The sequence below is a fragment of the Asparagus officinalis genome, unplaced genomic scaffold, assembly GCF_001876935.1.
Source record: "Asparagus officinalis unplaced genomic scaffold, Aspof.V1 AsparagusV1_Un170, whole genome shotgun sequence".
In the NCBI taxonomy this organism is placed as follows: Eukaryota; Viridiplantae; Streptophyta; class Magnoliopsida; order Asparagales; family Asparagaceae; genus Asparagus; species Asparagus officinalis.
Window position 1 is genome coordinate 90,602 of NW_017972436.1, and position 19,358 is coordinate 109,959.

The 19,358-nt window shown below is 37.6% G+C and overlaps 1 protein-coding gene across 5 annotated transcripts in view; it reads left to right on the plus strand.

Moving 5' to 3' along the window:
- Positions 1–2,822, plus strand: part of LOC109827378 — a 9,567-nt gene extending 6,745 nt beyond the window's left edge. For all 5 annotated transcript variants that reach the window (XM_020394385.1, XM_020394382.1, XM_020394384.1 and 2 more), the window contains one exon: positions 2,293–2,822. In XM_020394385.1, the coding sequence (XP_020249974.1) occupies positions 2,293–2,353 (61 nt within the window). In that variant the 3' untranslated portion in view covers positions 2,354–2,822. The remainder of the gene's footprint in view (positions 1–2,292) is intronic.
- Positions 2,823–19,358: the final 16,536 nt, after the last annotated feature.

Genomic DNA, 19,358 nt, shown 5'->3' on the forward strand with positions numbered 1-19,358 from the left:
TTCTAACTTCTTAATAGAAAAGTTTTCTTGCTCCCTCCTTTTTTGCTTCCTTCATTACTAGCTTATATTTCTCAAAGTTTTCTTGCTCCTACACTTTTGCCAATTTATATATAATGTTATCTTCTCCTCAATTGGTTTTTGCACTTCTTCATTCCACCATCAACTCTTTTTATCATCTAACCTACAACCCTTAGATTCTCCTAGAATATTTTTTGCGATCTTCTTAATACAAGATGACATACCATTCCATATAATATTTGTCTTATCATATATATTCCATATATCTTCTTTTATCACCTTATTTTTAAAAAGCATTAAGTTTTCTCCTTTTAAGTTCCACCATTTAATTCTTATCATATGAGTTTCCCTTTTCCACTTCTTAATAGAGAAGTCTAATACAATCAACATATGTTGTGTAGTTAAACTCTTTTTGGGTATAATTTTACAATCTTTGCATGGTAACCTATCCACCTTTCTAGTAAAAAAAGTCTATTTGACTACTATTAGATCCACTTTTAAATATTATTAAGTGTTCATCCCTTTTTCTAAATCGTGTATTTGCTATTATCAAATCATACGATGTTGTAAACTCTAAAATTGATTCTCCCATATCATTCTTATCTCCCTACCCAAAACCTCCACATATCCTCTCATTCCCTATATTATCCTTACCAACATTGCCCATTAAGATACCCTCATATAAATAATTTCTCTCCTAATGAAATTTCCTGTACTAATTCATCTAAATTATCCCAAATTTCCTATTAGTACTCTTGGGCAACCCTACTTGTGATGTATAAGCACTAATAATATTAATAACATCTACTCCCAATAATAATTTTTATTAGTATTATTCTATATCCAACTCTTTTTACATCTACGACACCATATTTTATTATGTTATCTACAAGCATTCCCACTCCATTTTTATTCTTCTCTTTTACCATGTATCAAACTTTATATCCAGTCTTTTCCATTTCTCTAGATTTTTCATCTACCCATTTAGTTTCTTGTAAATAAATTACACTAATCTTTCTTCTAAGCATGATATCTACTAATTCCATTGTCTTATCAGCAAGTGTGCCTATATTCCAAGTAACTAACCTAATATTATTCTTTGCAAAAGTCTCCTATTATTTACTCTCTCATGACGTTCTTGTCTATGCCTAAAATTATTTGGCAATGTATTAGGGGATTTTAATTTCCTAGAACACCCTTGCTCACTTGTCATTACACAGGAGTGGCATCGATGTAATGCGTTGCTTTCGGGAAACGTCCTAGCAAACCACCATTGCTTACTTGTCATTGCAATTTGCATCAGGGTGGCAATGATACAATGCATCACGGTGGGGACACCCCAACTAATATTCTATAGGATTCATGTTATGTTGATCCGACTATATTTTACGTTGGCTGTCGGCTACTTAACGCAACCCTCCTCTTTTATCTTGGTTTAGGACATGCAGTATTGGCAATAGAACAAAGCACAACATTGGCGGAGTTTATTTTATAATCAATTTACTCTCCTGAAAGTTTTGAACTATAGAATGGCGATTGACTGCCATAACCTTTAACATGAGAATTTCATTAATCCATAAGTAATGAAGGCAATGCAGAATTTCTCAATTCAAGGGGTTAGATTTTTAGGAGGACTCAGTTTGCCTTGAATATAAGGTAAAGAGCATTTTTGACCCGAATTTTTAAGGATTTTGTAATGTATGGGTCCCCCAAATCTCAACTATTTTTCCAAATAAGGACCCCAAAAGTTGATATTCTGAAACGAGTCCTCGAAAACCCATAGGTTACACCATATTAGTCTATTTGGTAATATGTTCGTTTATCTGCAATCAAGTAAGTACAATTAGTATTGCTTTTTTTTTTTCCGTTACACCACTGTCTTGAGGCCCCCACTTCTAACCGTTACGAAGGGACAGGCTGCTTCAAACCCCATAAAATCCAACCCCATGTTATATGCTCTTAAGCGCGAATTTTGTCATCGTACAAATTTCTGAATAGCAAGTTTTGGGGGATCTATTTCAAAATCGACGAGATTTGGGGATCTTGATCCCGCAGCTTTCTAGTTTAAGTCAATAAACGATGGCCATTCAGCTTATCTTTTTATTTAGGCTTATTTTCTACATAATTTCTATACTTTCTACGTAACTTCTGTGCTTTTCCTCGTTCCCTCTAATGTGATGTGACTATACTTGCAGATGAAACCTCAAAATATTTTCAGTTTCTGCTGGCTGTTTAATCATATGATTTGTTTTACCATTGATCATCTATTTACAGGTCGAGCATGGGGACGATGATTCTGATATACTTCACGCTCGCCATTAACAGAAGAGGTTGAAGTTTAAAACCGTGTCATGTCAGTTGGATGAGCTGTTCATCTGTTTGTTTTGTCTCAAGGCTTGGTTGAGGGAGCAAGAGAGCAGATAAAGCAATTGAAGCTCATAATCTTCTTGGTCTTGCTCTCATTATTTTGCTGAAGCCTAACTGTTGTAGCGTAGAATTCTGCAAGTGGTTTCTCTGTGTTGTAATGAATTCATTCATTTTGGAGAGGCCTACATCCTTTATTGCAGCGTGCAACCACAGTGATGATGTTGTAAGAGAGTGCTTGCGGAAATCAATGCTTTCAGTTTCCTTTCACTTCTGACGTAGAAATGAATTTATGCTGTTTTTGGTTAAGGACAAGGCACTGAGGGCCTAGAGTTTTTCTTTGTTGCCTCCTTGCTCGCTGAAGCTTCTGGTAGCAAGACTGACATTGTTACGCTTAAATATTACAGAATTTAATCCCTGAAGTTTCTTTTGCGCAAAAAGTACCCTGAAATTTTGGAAAATTTTGAACTTTACTCTCATCGTTTAGACATTTATATCAGACTGAATTTGTTTTTGGGACTTTGCATAACATTTCGAGGGGAAAACTTCAGAAAGTCAAAGTTAGAAATGATGTAAACTTTGGACTGTTTAAATGCAAATAACCCAACAAAAGAATTTTGCTTGAACAAGGATTCAAGTTCTCTCATCTATGATCTTCAAGTGGATTGACTGTTATCTCATTCGTAATCGTAACTGTTAATTAGTCGATCCTTTTCAAATGAATAATATGCTATTCATACTCTTCAAGTCCCCAACCGGTAGATTTATTATATACTTACATTCTAAGATCGTCCTCGCATGTTGAACGCCCCTTAGCTGGGCTAAAATCGAATTTAGGTAGCGCCGCCATTTTCTTAAAAATTTGCTTTTAAAGTTGTGGTTGGTGCGAATAGAACTTAGCTTGTTGTGATACCATCTTAAAATTCATAATCATTGCATCAAAACTTTGAAATTATGGTGAAAATTGCGATTATATTCTGAAGAGATAAAAGGAAGAATATAATTTTCGAATTAAATTGATATAAGGAGAATACAAGAGTAATTATAGATCTCACAGGTAGAGACCTATTAGATAACAACTATACATGGTAAGTAGATTATAAGGTAACAACTATACATGGTAATAAGATAAACAAGGTAACAACTATACATGATAATAGATAAACAAGGTAACAACTATACATGGTAATAAGATAAACAATGATGGCGGGAAATATTATATTCTGTCATGCCCCCGCAAGATGGAGTGTCTGGAAGATAGTCCAATCTTGGTGCATAGGTTTGTAAACCGCGTGGATGGAAGAGGCTTTGTAAGCATATCGACGAGTTGATCTTCAGAGCGGACATGAGAGACGTGGAGAATACCACGTTGAACATGTTGCCTGATGAAATGATAGTCAATAGCGACATGTTTCATTCGAGAGTTGGAGAATACCACGTTGAACATGTTGCCTGATGAAATGATAGTCAATAGCGACATGTTTCATTCGAGAGTGGAATACTGGGTTGGCACAGATGAAATGATAGTCAATAGCGACATGTTTCATTCGAGAGTGGAATACTGGGTTGGCACAGAGCTGAGTGACACTAACATTGTCACAATAAATCACAGGTTGAAGGGGATAGTGATGCCGAGTTCTGTAAGAAGTGAGAGGATCCATCTAGTTTCCGCGACCGTGGACGCCACTGATCTGTATTCGGCTTCTGTGGATGAGCGAGCAATAGTGCGTTGCTTTTTGGAGCTCCAGGAGATAGTGTTATGGCCCAGGAAAATGATGTACGTGTTGGTGGAGGAGAAATCATCCTTATCACCGGCCCAGTCAGCGTCCGAGTAAGCATGAAGAGAGAGATGACTTTGACGACGAAGAAGAAGACCTTGATCAATAGTCCCCTGGAGATAGCGAAGGACCCGTTTTGCAGCATTCAAGTGATCAGTGGTTGGAGCTTGCATGAATTGGGACAGCTTGTTGACAGCATAGGAGATGTCAGGACGAGTGAGGGCAAGATATTGGAGGCCGTCAATGATGTTGCGGTAGTCATGACCGTCCGAGAGTGGTACACCACTGTCATGTCAGAGAGAGGTCACCGTCGCTAGGGGTACGGACAGGACGGGACGGGACCATCTTGGTCCGTGTGAGAAGATCCAGAATATAGTGGCGCTGAGATAGAACAATACCAAGAGAATGCAGGACAACTTCTACACCCAAAAAAATAAAGTGGACCAAGATCTTTGACGGAGAAACGACGACCAAGTAAGGCAATAATGGAGTCAACCCGGGCCAAATTATTACCAGTGACGATAATGTCATCCACATAGATTAGAATATAGAGAGTGATACCTGCATCAGAGAAGATAAACAGAGATACATCTGCTAGAGAGTTATAAAATCCAAGAGAGAGCAAATAGTCAAGCAATTCTTGGTATCAAGCTCTTGGAGCCTGCTTGAGGCCATAGAGAGTTTTTCGGAGAGAGCAAACATGGTCAGGGTGATCCTTGTCAATAAACCCTAACGGTTGCATCATGAAAACCTAATCATGGAGAGTGCCTTGTAAGAAGGCGTTATTGACATCAAGCTGTCGGAGAGGCCATGATTGGCTGATCGCAAGTGAGAGAACTAGGCGGATAGTGATTGGTTTAATAACTGGACTGAATGTCTCACTATAGTCCACCCTTGGCCGTTGATGAAAACCCTTAGCCACTAACCAAGCTTTGTACCTATCCACAGAACCGCCGGGTTTCCTTTTGATACGAAAGACCCATTTGTATCTTATAACATTTTGAGAAGGAGACGGGGGAACCAATGTCCATGTTCCATTGCGAACAAGGGCCATAAATTCATTGGACATGGCTTGTCGTCAAGAGGAATGAGGACCTACGTCTCCGCTCCTCACCTCGAGGAGATCTCCACTATCTCAACCGGGTTTTCTACGTTCACCCGAACAACGTTTACACCTCACACTCGGTTTTCTAGCTAACCGAAAACTTCACAACAACACACTATTGTAATCCCACTCTACACCCACTAAGTGTTGAACTAGACGTGTCTCCCTCAAGTGCTCGGTTATAACCTCTCCCTAGGTTCGTCAACCGACGCCACTCCTCTTGGGACGATCCCCGACTCTCCCCACACACTTCTCTCGGTGTACAAGAGTATTACAAAGTGAATCTCACAATAAGGCTCAATACAATAAATGTTTGTTCTCTACTATGGATGAGAACACAATAAAAGCTCACACTCAATTGTTACAACTCTCACCAACCCAAAATATATTATGAATGTAAATACAATAAGCTCAAGTGGGTGTGTGTAACAATGAGATAAAATCAAATCTAACTCAAAATAAAACTTGCTTTAATAGAAATGATAATCAACAAATAATTATAAATAAAAGCTAGAGTTGAGTTTAGGAAAACTTCTCTAGATGACAAGAGAGAGAGAGAGATGGATTGAATGCCCAAAATACAATTGATAATCTCCTCAAGCTCTTGTAAAACTTTCTTCATAAACCAAACCCTTAAACAAGCTTAAAACAAGCTTAAACTCTTTTTAAACTCTTTAAAACATTCTCTTGTTGTGTATAGAGCTGAAGGTAAAAGGGGGTATTTATACAAACCCCAAAGCCAAGAGAAAGCCAAGAAAAAGACCAAAAAACCACACTGCAATGGCTTTGGAAACTAGCCGTTGGGATTGATCTGACAGAGTGGCGGTCGACCGGTGCGGTCGACCGTGAAGCTCAAAAACACAGGGTATGAGAAAATAAGGCTGGCGGTCGATCGCGACGGTCGACCGCGAAAGTCTCTGGATGTTTTCACGGTCAACCGCGAGCACAAAAAGGCCATGCCAAGGAAATATACCATTGGCGGTCGATCGGAAACTGATATATCTCATATGACAGGTTTTTGGGCTATTTTGAAAATTCATTAAAAATATCAAATCAATTCCAAAAATAGTGAAACTTTGGGGAAATTTCTAAATGATGAAATAAACATGTTTGAAAAGAAATTTTTGGAAAATTAATTTTCGTTTGTGAAAACTCCCTGTTTTTAAAAAGTGTTCAGAAAACCTGTTTTTCGTGAACATAAAAATTAACATAAGGCTTGTAAATATGTATGTATATATTATATGTTTATAATGAATTATGAAAGAGCTGTAAACATAAGATATAAGATATTGTAACAACGTTTGATGAAAAAATATTTATATGATAGAAAACGTTAAAAATCGTGTTAAGTGTACATATATTGAGCTTAGATCTAATCATACAATATATGTAAGTAAACTAAACTTATACCTAGGTAAATCCACACACATGAACTTGAATCTTTAACGCTTGATTGACGTGTGTTGAAATACCTGTAAAGAAAAACATAAACACAAAACTAGAGAATATATTGTTTGACAAATCATCATCAAAACTATAGGGTCAACAATGGCTTGTCGCCAAGAGGAATGAGAAAGAGCCTGTGACACAATTGTCGGTTCGGTTTCAGAAAGAGGAGGAAGTTGGGCAATGAGGTTAAGTTTTTGAATAGGCTTAAAGATATTATTCATTGATCAGATGGTGATAGTACACGATGGAGGTGGGGCCTCGGGTGATAGAGGACTAGGGGTGGGGATGGCTCGGGCAGAGGTGTTGGACTGGGCAGAGTGTGGGTCACTGGACTGGATAGTGGGGATACGGGGGTTGAGGCAGTGGGGTTTAGGCTTTGTGGTGAGGATGGGGTGACAGGTGTGTAGGCTGTCTAAAAATCACAATAGATAGTTGATCCCCATCAAAACACCGATGATGGAAGTTACAATCTGACGACTTCCAGAAGGTTACAATTTGAAGACTTTCACATAGATTGATGAATGTTACAATCTGACGACCTTCACAACAACTGATGAAAGCTCTAATCAACAGCCTTCACAATCAACATCGGGAGTTACAATCTGATGACTCTCATATTCTCAAGGAGCCAAGACGAAGATTACAAGACAATGATCTTTGCAACGCTATGACAAAAGAGATTACTTGTTGATAATCTCTTCGAAGCAAGACGCGGAACTCATCACCACGCTCTAAGACCAAAATACAGAGGTCATCCCTACGCATCAACACTAAAACGCGGAGGTCCTCCCCGTGTGTCAACATTAAAACGCTGGGGTCAGACCCGCGTTGTAACATCAAAACGCCGGAGTCGAACCTGCATTGCAACATCAAAACGCTAGGGTCAGACCCGCGTTTTTGTGTTTGACTGGTTCAAATAGAACCTGAATGGTTTCAAAACCGTAGCTCCACTTAATGGGGACGGTTACACCTCATTATGGAGAGATTTTAGGGGGAATTACACCCCTTAAATCCGTGAACAGTTCCAAAACTGTTTCCCATGATTGGAGGGAGGTTACACCCCACTTAGGAGTGATTTAAGGGGGAAGTTACACCCCCTTAATCCTCTATAAATAACTAAAAATCAATTCAGTTCAGGGTTCGGTCTGTTGGAGCTTCTTGGCTCGGATTGATCCTCTTTTCAGCAGCGAAGAGGATATCTTTTGGCTTGGCAGCAAGGAGGAGATCGACGTTCATCCTCAACAACGATCGACCACTGGAGCTTTCTTCTAGCCTTGGCTTATTAACCGATCTTCGGTTCAAATCAACTCTTTCACATAGTTATTCTAAACTCGTTCAGAGTTCTCAAACTTGCCACGCAAGTTCTCCACAGCGTCGAATCGTGAGGAGAAGACATCGTTCCAGTGAAGCAAAACGTCGGATCATCAACGGAGAGCAAACTCGACGCGAGCATTCGAGGGAGGCACTCCATCGCTACCGTGAAGAACCCAGAATTAAACAAAGAGGAGAATCAAATTCATTCTCCTCTCTTTTGTAATCAGGAAATCCAAATTATAATCGATTTTGAGAGAATACAAGTCAATTTTCTTTCACTGTCTTTTTACTACAAATTTTCCACAAACAGGGTGGTGAGTACACGGGAGGTGGTTGGGGAACAAAGTGATGAGGGATATCCCAAGAGGACGACGGGTCAGTAGGTGGGGTAGTACCTGTGGAGTGGGGTGATGACCGAGAGTTGAATGAAAATAGGGACTCAATGAAGTTGACGTGATAGGAGACATAGACACGGTTTGTAGAGAGAACAAGACACAGATAGGCACTTTGAGTAACAGAGTACCCAATAAAAACACAAGGAGTGGAGCGGGTCTATAGTTTGTGAGAAGCGTAGGGACGAATCCATGGATAACATAGACAACCAAAGACTCGAAGTTTGGCATAATTTGGGGTGGTGGAGAAGAGACACTGAAACAGTGATTTCATTGAAAGGGTAGGCGTTGGAAGGCGATTTATAAGATAGGTGGCAGTAGGTAGGGCATAGGACCAATACGAGAGGGGCATTAGGCATGATGCAAGAGTGTAAGGCCAGTCTCTACAATATAACGATGTTTTCGTTTGGGGATGTCGTTATGTTCAGGGGTATGTGGTGGGGAGGTTAGGTGAGATATACCAATGAAGGTGAGGAATGGGGTAAGCGCTTTGTATTCACCCCCATTGTCAGAGTAGAGAGTCCGAATGGTCGTGGAAAATTATAATTCCACCAACGCCCGGAATGAAAGAAACGTCTGATGGACATGAGCTTTTTGTTTTAATGGATATAGCTAGTAGTAGCGTGTGAAGTGGTCAATAAAAACAACATAATATTTAAAACCATTCACAGATAAGACATGAGATGTCCAAACATCAGAATAAATAACATGTAAAGGATGAGAGGAGACAATAGTAGAGACAAAGAAAGGTAGTTTGTGCATTTTATTGCACTGACAGACATTACAATTTGACAAAGACGACGCAACACCAGTAGTGTCTAAACTAAACTGATTTAAAACTTTATTGAGAATTTGACTGGAAGGATGCCCTAGCCACCCATGCTAGTCAGACAAAGAGGCTTTGACACCCGAGAATGCAAAGAGAGGGGAGGTGGCGAACGACGTAGGAACAAGAGACGACCAGTGATAAATGCCATTTTTAGATTGCCCCTGGAAGAGAATTGCCCCCATACATTAATCCTTAACATAGAAGCAGGTGGGTGAGAATTCAACAGTGGCTTTATTAGATTGATAAAATTGAGAGATAGAAACAAGGTTTTGAAGAATTGATGGAACACATAGAATGTTGTGAAGAGAAAAGGTGCGAGACGGGGTAGAGAGTTTACCAGAACCGACATGAGTGATATGCATCCCATTCCCGTTGCCAACAATGACTTCATCCGAGCCATTATAGGGTGCATGTAGTGAGAGGTTCTGAAGATCCAAGGTTATGTGGTGACTCGCCCCGCTGTCCATAATCCATTGTTGCGGACTAGGATTGGTGGCCGAGAAGTTGGCTCTCGGCTGGTAGACCGAGGGGCTAGACCACGCCGTGTTCGGCCGTGACTGCCAAGGAGGGACGTGGGTGGAGGTGGCAGATTGCGGTTCCGTGGGTTGAGTAGCAAGAAGCCGAAACGTAGGACATTATTTCACTGTGTGACCCGGTGTGTTGCACGCCTGACAATAGCCCATGTATGGCCTAGGAGAGGAACGACCTCCACGACTACCCCACTGTGAGGAACGACTACCACGATCGCGGTTGCCACCGTGAGAACGGGTTTCGGCAGTGTTGGCCGTGGCTAGAAGAGGAAGAAGGCTCGGTTGGGTGGCTTGAATCTCAAGTTCTTGATTGAGGAGCTTTTATGCAATTCATCAAACAAGAGAGTAGTTTCACGTTATTTAACATTATCAACAATACCTTTGTATCCTTCATCAAGGCCGTCGCTAATGGCGTCAATGAAGTATTCGTGATCCATGGGTTTACCAAGTAGGGCAAGTTCATCATAGCAGATTTTGGCTTGATGAAGATACTCAGAGATGGATTTGGTGCCTTTGGTGAGATTCTTGAGTTGAGTTTTGATTTTCTTGATATGACCCCGAGTTGTGGTAGCATAGGTGGCAACGAGGGTTTCATATGTTTTTTGAACAGTATGGGTGCAGCTGACCATAGGGACAACGGTGGATGTGAGAGTCCCGATGAGGGCACTGAAGAGGAGACGATCTTGACGTTTCTATGTCTAGAAGGCAGGGTTGGAAGAGACCATATTGTCGATGGTGATTGTGTTAGATATAGGTACCCTGCAGGCAATAATTATATATTGTAACAGGACCTATATAAATATAACATCCTTATTTAAAATAATAGTATGCTATTTTGGTCAGATTTATCTGGTATTTTAATATAGATAAAGTCCTTAGAATGATACCAGACTATCAGACATTTCGGATATGATCGTAATGAAGAGATCTGATTTGTCGTTGACATATATTCTAAAATGTTCCTAGTTGATAAAGTGTTGAGATAGGACATCATCACTTTGGTTAAGACTAGTGTATGCTCTATTTCTCCTTTTGAAGGAGATGATCAATCTCTTAGATCATTGATGTGAGACATCAAGATACAGTATACAGGTGACTCATTAGTGAATGAGTTGACTGAACGACTCGTCGAGAATATCTAGTTGGTAATATACTTAACTGTCAAATAGAAGTTCTCAAGTGATATAGTACATAGTAGTCTCTTGACCTGAGGCATGAGTGTAATATCTTATATGTCAGTAAAGATGTATTTAGACTTTTACCTAACTACAATTCTTATTGAATTGTGCATAACGGTTCTTGTTGGGTACATCCCGAGACATAAGTAGATATTAAGATGCCAAGAAGGGATTCGTCTTTCCCAGTATAGGGGTTGATATCATAAGATTGTTTGATATAACTATAGCCTGAAAATCCTTGGCCAAGGTGAATAAGATAAACTGAGTGTCAGTTTAATCTTATAGGTTATGAGTTTAATATCAATAAACACTAATCAAGCTATTAGGGTTTGACAGTTTGCCATACCATAGGCTTAATAGTTTGACATGGATTGACGAAGAGACCTGACTGTACGATATTATCATTGAGTGGTCCTGATAAAATTGGATAAGCATCTTGCAGACCTTTATCACAACTAATACCCAGGTGGTCTTCATGTGTAGCTAGCACCTCTGTTGTACTTGTGGATATGATCCACTGCCGAGTCCTATACTTGGGCCCTAGAGTCACACCAAGCGTGTACTTAAATCCTATGAAATATAAATTTATAGAGTAATGTATATGATTGATACACATATATGATTTTTACTGGATACACATAAACGGTTATATGTATCGGTAAAATCAGAATGCTATGTGCTTAAGAAATAAATTTTAGTATTTTTCCCATAATGTTAACTTTTAGTCAACTGGTTGACTTTTTGGTCAACAAAGAAATAAATTTTAGTATTTTTCCCATAATGTTAACTTTTAGTCAACTGGTTGACTTTTTGGTCAACATTTGATTTTTGGTCAACTCATTGACTTTTTGGTCATATGATGACTTATTAGTTAATGATTAGAAAATTACAAAATACCGTATTGATGTGGTATTTTCATTTATGAAATACGACTTATTAGTTAATGATTAGAAAATTACAAAATACCGTATTGATGTGGTATTTTCATTTATGAAATACAAACTTCATTATATATTGATTAATGAGTCATGAGATGAGTCATTAAGATGGTATGGTTTGGGAACATGGTTTTAGCACATAGTTTTGATTCTTCATGATTCATTACATGACTCATGAGATGAGTCATTGCATGACTCATGAAAGAATCATTGTTTTGATGACTCATGGTGTGACTCATAGGATGAGTCATTCATGTCATGACATATTCTTCCTCTATAAATATGAGCTCTCTTTCTTCTTTCATGGTTAATGGAAAAATAAAATAAAAGGATTTATTCATAGTTGCTTTCCATAAAAGAAAAGAAGAGAGATCTACCTCTTACAAAACTCTAGCAATCTTTGAGTAAGAGAAAGTAGTAGGATTTTAAAGTACCTGGGGTGGATATCTTACCTTGTGTCTCAAGAAGACTCCGATTTTATCAAGCTCACTTGAAGACTTGGAGATCCACTACGAGGAGATTTACTACTACAAGGAGCAAGAGCTAGGGGTTGTTCGATCTTTTATCGAATCACGCTTCAAAAGTATGACTTTATAACCATTGTATGCTCTCTTTAATATAGGGATCATGTTAGATTTAATTAAGATGGTCCTATTTTGTATTTCATGCTCTCTACATGCTTAGTAATTTTTGTACATACATGTCTTCCGTTGTGTATTATGCATGTAGACATAGCATGAATTTCCTTCATGGTATCAGAGCTATGGTTCCATCTAATTGAATCTTAACATGTACATCTAACTCATGGAGGACCTTATTCTTGCTTCTAATTTCTAGTTTAGATGAAACTAGTTAATTAATTCAAGTAATAAGTTATACAAGTTGTTGATTCAAAAATATGATTTTTGGTTCATAAGTTTTTAGTAGTAAAACAACACTTGTATAAATTGTAAAATAATTAATTACAACTAGTGTAGTTGTATGTTAGAAGCTTGTTAGTCATATTTGAGTTTGGATAATCCTTATGCTATCTAGTTTCCAATATGTTGCATAACTAGATAGATGTATATTTATTAATGTTGATTAAGTTATATGATTTATCATCTTGCGTGGATGTTATGTTTATGGATGGTAGTGGACAACTATTCTCTTGTATGTTTTGTATTGATGTAATAAAGTTAGAAATGTAATAATTATTTACGACCTCTTCCCTCCCCGAGCATGGGCTACGCCTACGGGTTTAGGCACTTGCTCACCGATCATGGGCTACGCCTACGGGTATAGGCCCTGGGGGGGGGGGGGGGGGGTATGGTTGTTTAGTTTAGTTATTTCATTTATAGCTTTTGCTTTACATTTAATGCAATATTATTACCTATCCTAGGAGATGGTTTTTCCATTATAAATGGGCCTTGCACGTCCTATGTTTATATGATTGTAATAATACAGAGTTTGCAAGGGAGCAAGCACCGCAAGAAGTTGCATATGGCTTGCTAAAATGTAATTAGTGTAGTTGTATTTTATTTTCTTTAGTTGTCCACTACCATTCTATATAAGTTTTACATTACATATGTTAATATGTTGGTTGTGCCCCAATTGTAGATGTCAATACAATTGGGTGCTATATTCTACAAAGTTTATATATCTATCTCACTAGAGAAATAGTTTGTTATTATAAAAACTCATTTTAAATTTTGTGAGACATGGCAATGAGAGTTTATTGACCATAGAGTGGTGAGACCGACATTAACATAGTGTTAGTGTGAAAGATAAATAAATCTGTAGCAGTTAAAAGAGATATATTTAGAACGAACTTTTAACTAGTGTCTAGGAAAGTGATTATGAGATATAACTCATGAGGTGATGCCCAACTTAAGATAAGGGGTGATGCCCAATCTTTTGCGTTATAGTCTTAAAGAGCGGTGATTACTTAATTAATGTCCGATGAATATTCCCGGTGAATAGCTCGGAACCCTCCCACCAATCTTGCGCTTTCTTGGCTAGTTTAATTATTGTAAGTATAAATATAAAGCATCTTTTAACTATACCAAGTTTGATTATGGTAAAAGATTTATGAAATCGTCCGTAGCCCTCCATCATTTCAGTTGAATACTACTAAGCTTATAAATACTTTGTTTGTTGGCTATCGTCAAGGCAATACTATTCTATGACTAAGTAGTATTCATCTGTATATAAGATATAAGGATAGCTTAAATTGGTTATGTAACTTTGTTGGCTTTCGTCAAGAGTTTGCATAAGTTAAATTTAAGCCAGTCAAGAAATGATGGGTCCAAACTTGACTAGCTTTTATGATTTGTTGGCTATCGTCAAGGTCATAAAAGACTAGGGGTAAAATCATATTAAGAATTACAAGAGTGTAAAAGACAAAAGTTATCTATTAATTATTGAGTGTATCAATTTGTTGGCTTTCGTTAAGGTTGATACATTCAATGATAATTGGATCTTGATCCCACTTGAAAACAAGGAGTTATTTTTCGATCACCTCTTATAAGGTTTTGAGGGACTCGAAAAATAGTGGGAGACATAACTTAGATAAAAATAAACCAAATCTATTTTATGTATTGAACATCTGCTAAAATAATTTTCTCTCTCTCTTTTAAGCCATATGTCTGGCTTAAAAATCATATCAGAACAGAACAAGTTAACTGATCCTAATTACATAGACTGGTTGAGAAATGTTAAGAGTATATATCCAGAATTCTTAGCCTCACTCATCAAGAAGAAGCAAGATGTTGCTTCATCTTCAGATGTGTTTGTCACTCAGAATTATTTTTCTATAAATCCTACATCTTGGGTATTAGATACCGGATCAAGATCTCACATCTGTAATTTGTTACAGGGGTTGAGAAGTTATAGGAAACTTGGAGCTGGAGAGATGACCTTATAAGTTGGTAATGGTGCAATAGTTGCAGCACTTGCAGTAGGGGATTTTCATCTAGCTTTACCAAATAAGAACGTTTTGATTTTGAAAAGCTGCTATTTCGTACCAACTATGATGTGCAATATAATATCCATATCTTTATTAGATAAAGATGGATATATATTCAAGTTGGAGAACAATGTTATGAATATCATATTTAATCAAAAGTTGATTGCTTATGGAACATTGTGTAATGACATTTATATTCTTAATCAAAACATAATTCTGAATATTCATCACGCTAATAAAAGAAAGCACTCAGTTATGAACGACGCTTTCTTATGGCATTGTAGACTTGGTCATATTAATAAAGAAAGACTTGACAAGCTACATAAGCATGAATATTTAGATCCATTTGACTTTGAGTCTTATGATACTTGCAAGTCCTGTCTTAAAGGTAAAATGACCAAGACTCCATTTACGGGAACTGGAGCAAGAGTTACAGAACTCTTAGGACTGATACATAGTGATGTATGTGGTCCTATGTCTACAATGGCCAGAGGTGGCTACTCCTACTTTATTACTTTTAACGATGATTTTTCAAGATTTGGATATGTGTTTTTGATGAAACACAAGTCTGAAGCATTTAAAAAATTTATCGAGTATAAAAATAAAGTAGAGAACCAAACGAGCAATAAAGTTAAAATTCTTCGATCGGAGCGAGGAGGCGAATACTTGAGCTCAGAATTCTTAGGATTTTTAAAAGAGAATGTGATTCTCTCTCAGGTTACTCTACCCTTTACACCACAGCTTAACGGCGTGTTAGAAAGGAGGAATCGTACCCTATTAGATATGGTACGTTCCATGATGAGTAACGCTGAGTTACCCTTTTCATTCTGGGGGTATGCGCTAGAAACAGCAGCACACTTACTGAATAAGGTTCCAACTAAAGAAGTGTCTAAACCTCCATATGAGATATGGTATGGGATGAAACCACATCTTAATTATATTAAGATTTGGGGATGTCATGCTTATGTAAAAAAGCAAGATCCCAAAAAGTTAGAGGCACGGTTAGTAATGTGTAAATTTGTAGGATATCCAAGGAATTCCCAGGGATATCAATTCTACCACATCGATGAACAAAAGATAATTGTTTCTCGGTATGCTACCTTCTTGGAGAAGGAATTTCTTAAAAAAGAAATTAGTGGGAGGATGGTAGAACTGGAAGAAATTTCAGAGATACAAATCAATAATGATAATTTATTAGAACTAGAAAATTCAGTTATACCAGAAGAACCTCAACCACTCCGCAGATATCCAAGGCGATCTCATGCACCTAAAAGACAATATGATTTTCTCGTTGAAGGTAGCATGTTAGATCACATCATAGATGATGACGAACCTTTGAGTTATCAGCAAGCATCTCAGAGTAGGGACTCTGTTGCTTGGCATGATGCAATGAAATCTGAAATAGACTCTATGTACACCAACAAAGTATGGATCTTAGATAATGCTCCCAAAGGGGTGATACCCATAGGTTGCAAATGGTTGTTTAAGAAAAATTTGGGTGTATATGGGAAAGTAGAGACTTTTAAAGCTAGACTGGTAGCTAAAGGTTTTCGTCAAAGACCTGGTTTAGACTACGATGAAACCTTTTCTTCAGTGGTTATGCTAAAGTCTATTCGGATCTTACTAGCTATAGCTGCTCACTATGACTACGAGATCTGGCAAATGGACGTCAAAACTACATTTCTAAATGGTAATTTAGAAGAGTGCATATAAATGTCTCAACCAGAGGGATTTGTAGTCAGTGGGAGCAGTGGAAAAGCATGTAAGTTGCTTAAAGCCATTTATGGACTGAAACAAGCATCACGGAGATGGAACATCTGTTTTGATGATGCTATCAAAGAGTTTGGTTTTATCAAAAATCCAGATGAACCATGTGTGTATAAAAGGATAATTGGGAGTATTATATCGTTTCTTATTTTATATGTAGACGATATACTCTTAATCGGTAATGACATACCGTCATTACAAGCGGTTAAAATTTGGCTATCAAAAAGATTTTCCATGAAAGATTTGGGTGAAGCATCCTGTATACTGGGTATTCAGATCTATAGAGATAGATCTAAAAGGATATTAGAATTATCCCAATCTAGATACATTGGCAAATCAGATCTATAGAGATAGATCTAAAAGGATATTAGAATTATCCCAATCTAGATACATTGGCAAAGTGCTATAGCGGTTTAGCATGAAAAATTCCAAAAAAGGTTTTGTACCTGCATCTCCTGGAATCTCGCTCTCTAAAAAGATGTCTCCCCAGACTGATGAAGAGAGGAAACGCATGAGCCTAATTCCTTATTCCTCGGTAGTAGGATCGATCATGTATGTCATGTTATATATTAGACCGGATATCACTTATTCACTCAGTTTGGTAAGTAGATACTAATCTAATCATGGAGAAGAGCACTGAAAAGCGGTTAAAAATATACTTAAGTACCTGAAAAGGACTAAAGAGTTATTTTTGATATATGGTAAAAGTGACCTCCAAATGGAGGCCTTTTCCGACTCTAGCTTTCAGAACGATATCGATGATAGTAAATCTATTTCAGGATATGTTTTTACCCTCAATAGAGGGGCTGTCAGTTGAAAAAGTTCTAAGCAGGACACAGTAACAGACTCTACTATGGAAGCCGAATACATTGTGGCAAATGATGCAGCTAAAGAAGCCGTCTGGATGAGAAAGTTCCTTTCAGAGCTGAAAGTTGTTCCCACCATTAAAGATCCAGTACGTTTATACTGTGATAGTAATGCTGTAATAGCTCTGACAAAGGAACCCCGGTCTCACCATAAGTCCAGACACATTATGAGGAAGTATCACTTGATTAGGGAGATAGTTGATCGCCAAGAGATCAAGATTGAAAAAGTTGACACAAAAGATAATATAGCAGATCCATTCACAAAGACAATTGCTCGTACACAATTTGAAAAACTTGTTGAGGTATTGGGTATTAGATACTACAATGATTGGCCTTAGTGCAAGTGGGAGTTTGTTAGATATAGGTGCCCTGATACAATGATTGGCCTTAGTGCAAGTGGGAGTTTGTTAGATATAGGTGCCCTGCAGGTAATAATTGTATATTGTAACAGGACCTATATGAATATAACATCATTGTTTAAAATAATAGTATGCTATTTTGGTTAGATTTATCTGGTATTTTAATACAGATAAAGTCCTTAGAATGATACCAAACTATCAGACATTTCAGATATGATCGTAATGAAGAGATCTGATTTGTCGCTGTCGTATATTCTAAAATATTCCTAGTTGATGAAGTGTTGAGATATGACATCATCACTTTGGTTAAGACTAGTGTATGCTCTATTTCTCCTTTTGAAGGAGATGATTAATCTCTTAGATCATTGATGTGAGACATCAAGATACAGTATACAGGTGACTCATTAGTGAATGAGTTGACTGAACGACTCGCCGAGAACATCTAGTTGGTAATATACTTAACTGTCAAATAGAAGTTCTCAAGTGATATAGTACATAGTAGTCTCTTGACCTGAGGCATGAGTGCAATATCTTATATGTCAGTAAAGATGTATTTAGACTTTTACCTAACCACAATTCTTATTGAATTGTGCATAACGGTTCTTGTTGGGTACATCCCGAGACATAAGTAGATATTACGATGCCAAGAAGGGATTCGTCTCTCCCAGTATAGGGGTTGATGTCATAAGATTGTTTGATATAACTATAGTCTGAAAATCCTTGGCCAAGGTGAATAAGATAAATTGAGTGTCAGTTTGATCTTATAGGTTATGAGTTTAATATCAATAAACACTAATCAAGCTATTAGGGTTTGACAGTTTTCCATACCCTAGGCTCAATAGTTTGACATGGTTTGACGAAGAGACCTGACTGTACGGTATTATCATTGAGTGGTCCTGATAAAATTGGATAAGCATCTTGCAGACCTTTATCACAACTAATACCCGGGTGGTCTTCATGTGTAGCTAGTACCTCTGTTGTACTTGTGGATATGATCCACTGCCGAGTCTTATACTTGGGCCCTAGAGTCACACCAAGCGCGTACTTAAATCCTATAAAATATAAATTTATAGAGTAATGTGTATGATTGATACGCATATATGATTTTCACCGGATACACATAAACGGTTATATGTATCGGTAAAATCAGAATGCTATGTGCTTAAGAAATAAATTTTAGTATTTTTCCCATAATGTTAACTTTTAGTCAACTGGTTGACTTTTTGGTCAACAGTTGACTTTTGGTCAACTCATTGACTTTTTGGTCATATGATGACTTATTAGTTAATGATTAGAAAATTACAAAATACCGTATTGATGTGGTATTTTCATTTATGAAATACGAACTTCATTATACCTTGATTAATGAGACATGAGATGAGTCATTAAGGTGGTATGGTTTGGAAACATGGTTTTAGCACATAGTTTTGATTCTTCATGATTCATGACATGACTCATGAGATGAGTCATTGCATGACTCATGAAAGAATCATTGTTTTGATGACTCATGGTGTGACTCATAGG